This window comes from Entelurus aequoreus, linkage group LG04 (assembly GCF_033978785.1).
Source record: "Entelurus aequoreus isolate RoL-2023_Sb linkage group LG04, RoL_Eaeq_v1.1, whole genome shotgun sequence".
NCBI lineage: Eukaryota > Metazoa > Chordata > Actinopteri > Syngnathiformes > Syngnathidae > Entelurus > Entelurus aequoreus.
The window spans coordinates 33914424-33924023 of NC_084734.1; the positions used below are offsets into that span (position 1 = coordinate 33914424).

Genomic DNA, 9600 nt, shown 5'->3' on the forward strand with positions numbered 1-9600 from the left:
TTAAATGACATGATGTAGATTCAATTAATCCATTTCAGACACCCACAAATATGACACAAAACATATTTTATAAATATTGTTTAGTTTGTTTTTTTCTGCAGAAATAATTGCAAAATACATACTGTATATATGACAAATGGTATAGATAAATGAAGAGTTACATAATTGTTACCTAGATTGAAAACTTGATTTGGCGATTTTGGAGAGGTATGATTGCTGCAAGTTCTTTCTTGAATTAAACCGTATTTCTCATTTTCTCTATCAAAGTGCTGGCACTCACAACTTTCTTTGGCCCCATGGTAGATTATTTTGCAGTCGTATACTTGTTTTAAGAAATGCATGGGATTTTTTGTCTGGGCACTTGACACTTGACAGTGATACACAGGAAAACTGACTAGTTTGTTCTGCACATTGTTTGACGAAAACTACAGTACAAAGCTGTGCGTCATTATTAGTTAACCCTTTTGCACTATTTTTCTCCATTTTACTCAGATTTTTTAATTTATCTCTACAAGTTGCTGCGGGCCAGTAGAAAAAAAACAGCGGCCCGCACACTGGAAATCACTAATGGAGCATGCAATACCATGCTAATCAACTCCAGTCTTGCAGGTGGCAGTAATTCCCATCCACAGCTCCACTGCAGGATCTGTTGGGGCAGTACCAGCCAATTATAAGCAAGCTGTGAGGTCAAAAATTGGAAACAAAATTCCTTGATGTGCCTGTATTCAGATCTTCATCATCTTTGTCTTGTCTAGCTAGAAGACAAACTATTATCGCTACTACTGTAGTTCTAAACAAGCCAAAACTCCAATAACAATAATACAAATCAAGTGTGCAGTTTTAGTTAGCTCTATTATGCAGTTTTAAAAATAGCGCTTGTAGTGGATCTCATCAGGTTTACCCAGTGAGCATTTGGTATAGTTTAGATAAATTATGTGCAAATGCAAAGTGTATAGTTATTTTTTTTAACTTGTTTGGTATTTCAGGTATGTGTTGGATGGCTTTCCCATGACAATGAAGCAAGCACAGCTAATGCAGTCTCACAGCATCATCCCCATGATCATGGTTGAGATTGAGATGGGGACAGTGGAGGTCCTCAAGAGAGGCCTTGCTAGCAAGATGGAGGAAAACAAGTGAGATCCATTCCCCGCCCCCCCAAAAAAATCACATCCTAACCACAACCTTACGAACTGTCCTATTGTTTTTACGGCAGGCCCCACTTGGCGCACGACAGCACAGCGATCCTCCACATACGTAACACCTGTTACACTCAGGAGGCTGAGAATATGAGACAACATTTCCGACAACAATATGATAACTTGATCCCGCTTGATGGCCTCAAGAGCAAGTGGTACATGTGGGAGACCCTTATCAAAGAGATAAGCACCAGCATGAAATACATCCACACTTACCTAAAGAGGACACGAAGCGGTAAGTTATCCACAAGCAAAGCAGGTTAAGTTTGTATTGTAATTAATGTGTGTATTATATGTTTGTTTTTTACACAGGCCAAGCTGGCTGCATCAACAAGCTTTGTGTTACACCCATGGAGTTTCAGCGACAGCTTGGCGAGTTCGGTCAGTACTGCCCCGTCTGCCTTGCTCTGGATAACCACATAGTGGACTGCTCAGAAACGCCATCCCTTATGTATGCCGCTGAATACAAGAGACACTACTTCAAGATGTGTGACACGCACCATTTGGAGGTCATCAAATTGAGCAGTCACATGTAAAAGTGCAAAAATCCCAAGTTATATTTTACCACGGCAGATATTCCTGTCAACTCCGGATCAATTTATCACCCCTGACTGCCCACGCCCTCTCCCGGAGCTACACCTGCTGCCACAAAGGTTGACGGAAGCCGATGTAAAGGACAGATCCTCGCAGCAGTTTGAAATGGAGGGCTTCTGCCCCGTCACTTATCTGGATGGAAAGCAGAGGTACATGTGATAAACACGATTTATATACGGGAGAATGACTTTAATTTGAGGAGAACACTACTAAGTGTTACATTGATTGAAAAAAAAAATGACTAGTGTTTGTATATTTAAAAAAAAAAAAAAGGTAACTAAAAACTACAGTAATGTGTCTTATTGAATTATTTTCCTTTTCTAGTTAAATGCTAAACAAAAAAAATGTTCATCTAATGTTTTTATTTAATTTATTCTGAAATGTTAAGCAGAAGTGCTCAAATGCAATGTCTTGGTCACATTACATATGTTTTAATCCATTCGTTGCTAGGCAGAGTTAAAAAAGGGCACATTCATTTTTGTGGCTGCTCAAAAAATCAGAGAAATAGCAGGGGGGGGGGGGGGGTGTAGTGTTGTAACGATACCAATATTTTGGTAACGGTACTGGTACTAACATTTTTTCGGTAGTTTTCTAAATAAAGGGGACCACAAAAAATTTGCATTATTGGCTTTATTTGAACAAAAAATCTTAAGGTACATTAAACATATGTTTCTTATTGCAGTTAAGTCCTTAAATAAAATAGTGAACATAGTAGACAACTTGTCTTTTAGTAGTAAGTAAACAAACAAAGGCTCCTAATTAGTCTGCTGACATATGCAGTAACATTTGAATCATTTATCATTCTATTTTGTCAACATTATTAAGGACAAGAGGTAGAAAATTAATTATTAATCTACTTGTTCATTTACTGTTAATATCTGCTTACTTTCTCTCTTAACATGTTCTGTCATTTATTCTTCTGTTGTTTGATATTTTACATTAGTTTTGGATGGTACCACACATTTGGGTATCAATTCGATACCAAGTAGTCACAGGATCGTATATTGGTCATATTCAAAGTCCTCATGTGTCCAGGGACATATTTCCTGAGTTTATAAACATCATTTAAAAAAAAAAAAAAAAGATGTGATGCAAAAAAAATATCGACGTAATCATAGTAGTATCGACTATATACGCTACTGTACTTGGAATCATTACAGTGGATGTTAGGTGTACATCCACCAATGACGTTTATTTACATTGTGGCGCCGGTGAGCTACGGTGTGTAGTGAAGCATATTTAGCTATTCCTCGTCCTGCAGGGATTATTCTTGTAAGAAACCTACTTTATTTGTTGCCATGGAGACAAGGATTAGTGATATAGAAGTCGCTAACTAGCCACGTCTTAAAGCACCTTTTCCTGAGGACATTTCAGTGTTATAATTTCACCTTTATCGTTAGTTTTTAAGCCATAATGCGTCCGTTCTCCCTTTTCTGTCTACACACTGTGTCTGCTTGTAAGTACTCCGTGATTGTGTGCCGCCGAACATGCTCGTCTGCTCGTAAACCAGCAATGTCACGATGTGACTTCGACGAGGACGCGGGGGGGTGCGGGACCGGTACGTTTCAGAGACGGTATCGTACCGAAAAGGATTCATTAGTATCGCGGTACTATACTAATACCGGTATACCGTACAACCCTAAGGGGGGGTCGTCAAAGACACAGTCAATAAGTAAATGGCACACTCCAAAAGGAGCACTTGAAAGATGCTTCTGTGTTCGTTGTTTTACAAATTAAATATTAGTTGTTGTTTTTTTTAAATGACAATCATTGACAATGACAAAGCATGGGGAGAATCTGGATTCATGACTTTTGTCCATATTTACTTTCTGTGTGCCTTTAGGTATGAAGCCTTGGTGCGTGGAAGCAGTGAATATGCGGTGGAATACAGAGAACGCATCTACGCTTGTGAGACGAAGCAGAAACAGTACAAGTTTTTGAGGTGAGACTCCTCATTTCTCCCAAGAATGCCAATCCGTGTTAGGTGAGATATTTTTGCTACGTGTTGCAACTGTAGCAATAGTCAGTTAAGTATAATTTGGCTTTGATACATTTTATTACTGTTCAAGCGCTCCTGAGCTCTACTGGAACCTGCAGTTGCCCAGTAAGGTTCCTCCTCTGTGTGAGCCAATCCCCCTCACCTGCCTTCCCACATTAGGGTACCTGGAACAGGTCAGAAACAATCAAATGTCAAAGATTTTGTTACAGGTTTTTATGACTTGAAGACATTTGGCCTGTTTTGAAGGGTGTGGCAGTGTCAGTCATTAAGGCCATGACAGCTGTTGGGTGTCTGAAACCAAAGTTTCCCTTCTACAGTATGGAAAGATCAGCTCTCCACTATGTGGCATTTTATATGAAAGGTGAATATACCGCATGCCAACTTTACCAATATCACAACAAACTAACAGAAATGACCACCAATGCACGGTAGTTTCTCAAAGAGTTATTAGCTCCACTCTAGTAGACATTTCCTTTCCCCCCCCCCGAAAAAAACCCCAACAAAAACATTTACTATGCCTAATACCATGTGTCATAGTAGACGTTTTTAGCACAACACACACTGCCTTTAGTTTGTAAAGATGACGTTCACAGTGTTTAGAGCAGGGGAGTCAAACGTATGGCCCGAGTGCCGGATCAGGCCCGCGAACAGGTTTTATCCGGCCCACGGGATGAGTTTGCTAAGAATACAAATTTACCTGAAATTTGTGAATGAAAGAAACAGCTGTTATGAATGTGTCCACTGGATGTCGCAATAGCAATTCTTTGTATCTTTGTAGATGATGCTACATATGTACAAAATAAACACCATGATGTTAGTACATCAGTCAAGGAAAATGATCAAACTACATGAATAACATACTGTAATTTGATTTTGATATAATTTTTTTTATCTTAATAGATTGGAAATGAACACCAATGAGTTGACTGATGAACATTATCACATCATTTATTCAGAAAATATGAATAACGACAAATTAAGATAAAACACTATTAATCGCAACATGTAAGTGTAAAAAAAAAAAAAACTTTATGATTTGTACAATTTCAGAATGTGCTTGTTCTATTTTTAAACAAAGAAAACAATCTGAAGTTGTCTTTATTTTTAAGTTATTGTGCCGTGATTTTACCAGTCTGGCCCCCTTGGGAGTAGATTTTTCTCCATGTGGCCCCCCGATCTAAATGAGTTTGACACCCCTGGTTTAGAGTGAACGTGAAAGGTAATATTGTGGCAAATGCAAGAAACACAGTGTTCTTTCTTTGAGGTCTTTATTGTAAGACTGCCAACATAAGAATACACAATAAAACACAATATGCACTTTTATAGTGTGCCCAAGAAGGTACATAAAACCACACCCATTCTGCTGAGTGTGAGCATGGTCCTAGTGCCCGCCACACAGCCCCCCCCCCCCTCCCCGAACACCCAGACAGCAAGTTATGGGGAAAAAGAAAACCTGTCAGGGGGCCTCACTCGCCTGCCGTAACGGCTACAATGTCCATCCCGCGAAGCGGGTGTGCCTTGTGGAGCAGAACAAACATCAGGGTCCGGGAGAGACGAAAGACATTCGACCCGAACAGATTTTGGGGGGCGACCTCGGCGGGGGACTTGGCCCGGCAGTATCTCTTCACCTGCAACACAATGCGCCAGTTTAAGTCTGTCCAGAGAAACGCATTCCCTGCGCCCGCCCATATCCAGCACAAAGTTTTTAGGACCGCGTTCCAGCACCCTAAATGGGCCATCGTAAGGCGGTTGGAGGGGCGAACGGTGGGCGTCGTGACGTACGAAGACAAAACGGGCAGATTTAAGCTCCGATGGCACAAACGACTTAGGGAAACAGTGGTGAATCGGGCCGGGAGCCAAGGACCCCCTCGACAAAAAGGGAAACGGTCGCGGGGTACCACCATCAGGTAAAAATTCCCCCGGAACGCGTAGTGGCTGACCGAACACCAATTCAGCGGGGGCCGCTGCAAGATCCTCTTTAGGGGCTGAGCGCAACCCGAGCATAACCCAAGGTAAACGGTCAATCCAAAAGCAATTAACAAAAAATTCTTATTTTTTGCATGTACGAATCTGAGTCAGACTCGTACAAGGCAGTGATTACTATTAATAACAAAGTCGGCCATCAGATTTCTTACAGTGATGTCATAAATGACTTTGCCTCCAGAAAAGCCAGGAAGCACAGGTTTTAAGGAGTGGGTGGAGTGGTGTGGGTGGTGAAGAACAGAGGAACAAAACTGTGATGTGATGGTCAAATGTGTGAAGTAAGGACCTTAATTTAAGGTAGTTTATTTTGATTTTTTCCCCAAAAATTTTTTGCACATCGTTATGTACATTTACATAGTTTTAATATGTAGTAACTTTATATTTGTTTATAAACCGTTATGTTACCTTGTTTCTGGTAACTCTGTTCATTAATATTATTTAAGTATTTGCTTGGTATTTAATTTAATTATGTTGTTTCTTGTAAAATTGAATTTGTTCCTTTTTATATATATTTAAGTGATTTTATTGTTGCACTTTATTGTTTTTCTTGCACTACGAATTATTTTTGCACATTGCTGTTTCAGGTTTTTGTTACCAAAAATAATAAAGTGAATCAGAATCAGCTTTATTGTCCAGTTATGTTTAACACACATGGAATTTAACTTCAGTAGACTGCGCTCTCTTTGTACAAAGTAAACATTAAATATGAACAATTAACTAAAAATATAAACTAGTAATTAAAGACTAATATGTACAAGACTGATGAGACAAGATGACACTTTTACTGTAAATACAAAGCTTTATCACTTGGACTGTTCAACCCCAGGCCACTCTTGTAGCTGAATGTTTTCTACATTTTAAGATTAGGAACAATATGTGGCACTCTGGACATCATTCGTTCATTCATTGGTATTATTTATGTTCTTAACTGGGCCACCCCCATATCTTTATAAATGACATATCATTTGTAAAGACATGCCAGGCTGACATTAGGATAATGTAAACAACACTGCCAGAGCCGCAATGAGTTTATAGTAGGTGTGTGAATGATCAACAATCAATATTATTGGCAGAAATAGAGGGCCCTAAAATCAAATTTTGCTTAGGGCCCCATGGAGGCTTGGGCCGGCACTGTGTATAACCCTGCGACGGAGGGAGGGGGCCAACTAAGTCTACATGCACGTGGTCAAACCGCCTGACCGGAATCGGAAATGGTTCGAGGGCCGCCTTTGTGTGCCGGTGGACTTTGGCGCGCTGACATGCCACGCATGCGGCTGCCCACTGCCTAACATCCTTCCTAAGGCCAGGCCAAACAAACTTGGCACCAACCAACTTGACGGAAGCCCGAACGCCAGGGTGCGACAGGGAGTGTATTGCGTCAAAAACCCGGCGGCGCCGAGGGCGGCCAGTGGAAACATCGCAGAGGAGGGCGGGACCGCCATCCTGAACTACCACCTCCTCGAGCACTAGCGCTGTACCGTCAGTTTTGAGTGCGCGGATGTCGGGGTCGTCGGGCTGGTCAGCGGCCATTCCCAAAAAATCTAAACCGAGCTGCACACAAGTACGCGTGAGAGACAGTCAGCCACAGGGTTGGCCTTACCGGCCACATGCTGAATGTCCGTAGTGAACTCTGAGATGGCCGACAAGTGACGCTGCTGACTACAATATACCCACCATGGGGCCAAAGAATGTTGGAAGTTGTAGCATACTGTTTGTAGAGTCACAACAGTGAGACACGTTGTTCGGTAAAGCACAGTCACTCGCGTTGGAAAACGTCTGTTGAGAAAAAAAGGCGAGTGAGCACATCGTTGTTGGTGCGTTCTTAGCTATAACACCAGTGCTAGTACTTTGATAAAGAAGGTGGGAAACACTTTTTAATTTGTGTAGCTAAGTAGAAAGGTGGCTCTTTTGTGGCTCTTATTTCTTACAGGAAAAATGGCTTTGATGGTCTTTGTCTGAGGTTTTTTACCACTTTGGTAACACTAATTTCATTCTAAATGATTAAATTCATAATAACAAGTGAAGTACGTAACAGAAAACAAAGTTACTGTTTCTTTGGTTTCTTTTCCACAGCGTTCAACCATCGCAGCACAGTGCACATTCGCCAGATGTACAAAAAGAAGTTGGCCTCATTTGAGGAGAGTTGCACACTCATTCCCTACCTGAGCTCGTTGATGAAAGCACCTTATAAGTTCCCCAGTGAACAACCAATTGACTTTGAGTTCAAGCTGAACAAGTTCCTAGCCTTGAATGACTCTCCTGAAGACGAAACCGAGCTCTAGCCAACATGCCTATATCAGAAATTCAATCTACAGAGTGTTTCTCTGGTTGAGGAATGTTTCTAGAATATTGTCAAAGTGTGACGAGGGCCTTAAACTTCAGAGTGGTCACAGTAGCGTGAGAAAAAAAAAAAAAACATGTTTCATAAATTCAGTGAAGCCAAAGGCACAAGTTATGTATTTGACCTTCTATGGTGAGAGAATGTACACTACCGTTCAAAAGTTTGGGGTCACCCAAACAATTTTGTGGAATAGCCTTCATTTCTAAGAACAAGAATAGACTGTCGAGTTTCAGATGAAAGTTCTCTTTTTCTGGCCATTTTGAGCGTTTAATTGACCCCACAAATGTGATGCTCCAGAAACTCAATCTGCTCAAAGGAAGGTCAGTTTTGTAGCTTCTGTAACAAGCTAAACTGTTTTCAGATGTGTGAACATGATTGCACAAGGGTTTTCTAATCATCAATTAGCCTTCTGAGTCAATGAGCAAACACATTGTACCATTAGAACACTGGAGTGATAGTTGCTGGAAATGGGCCTCTATACACCTATGTAGATATTGCACCAAAAACCAGATATTCGCAGCGAGAATAGTCATTTACCACATTAGCAATGTATAGAGTGTATTTCTTTAAAGTTAAGACTAGTTTAAAGTTATATTCATTGAAAAGTACAGTGCTTTTCCTTCAAAAATAAGGACATTTCAATGTGACCCCAAACTTTTGAACGGTAGTGTATATTACAGAAATATAGTTTTCTGGGGCAACTCTTATACATTGTCTGAGGGAGGCTCACTGTGCCACACATTGGACAGACTCCCCATGTAAAGTATTTTTTCTCCACTTAAATCATAGCTAAAAACCAACCAATAAACATGACTCTTACAGTGTGTTGTTCTCTCACTGCATATACTGTATTTTATCTTTTTTGGATTGTATTTTACCCTAATAACCTTGTCCAAATGGTCTCTCAGAGGCCTCAAAGTCAGGAGATCACGGTATTCTCCAGGTGTACTCTGGTTTCCTCTCACATACCAAAAACATACATATATAATTGGAGGCTGTAAATTGTGATGCCTATATGTGCCTTGCAATTGGCTGGCGACCAGTCTAGTGTAAAGCCTGTCCCTGGATAGGCTCCAGCTCACCTCTGACCTTAATGAGGACAATTGGTATAGAAAATGGATGGTTTATGAACAAAACACTAGCCCCATTATACAGTAATACAGCAGAACCATGTGGTTTTTTTCAAGCCAATCAACAAATATGGGTAATGATAACAATGAAAATGTATTTCATATCATTAAAAAAATTACAGTTATAGATTATTTTTGAGATGCATGTTCTCTCCGTGACTGCGTGGGTTCCCTCCGGGTACTCCAGCTTCCTCCCACCTCCAAAGACATGCACCTGGGGATAGGTTGATTGGCAACACTAAATTGGCCCTAGTGTGTGAATGTGAGTGTGTTTACACCAATACCAGTACAAGAGTTATCAACCCTGACGGAGAAACTGGGTCGTTTGAAATCAGTGCTGGCAGGGAGATACTCTAG

At 40.7% G+C, this 9600-nt stretch overlaps 1 protein-coding gene across 1 annotated transcript in view; it reads left to right on the plus strand.

The window, feature by feature from the left end:
• Nucleotides 1–8919, plus strand: part of LOC133648498 (adenylate kinase 9-like) — a 45606-nt gene extending 36687 nt beyond the window's left edge. The window contains exons 27-34 of the mRNA XM_062044660.1: nt 987–1133; nt 1214–1431; nt 1509–1705; nt 1770–1939; nt 3634–3732; nt 3860–3962; nt 4036–4150; nt 7846–8919. Coding sequence (XP_061900644.1) covers nt 987–1133; nt 1214–1431; nt 1509–1705; nt 1770–1939; nt 3634–3732; nt 3860–3962; nt 4036–4150; nt 7846–8054 — 1258 coding nt within the window. The 3' untranslated portion in view covers nt 8055–8919. The remainder of the gene's footprint in view (nt 1–986; nt 1134–1213; nt 1432–1508; nt 1706–1769; nt 1940–3633; nt 3733–3859; nt 3963–4035; nt 4151–7845) is intronic.
• The last annotated feature ends 681 nt before the right edge of the window (nt 8920–9600 follow it).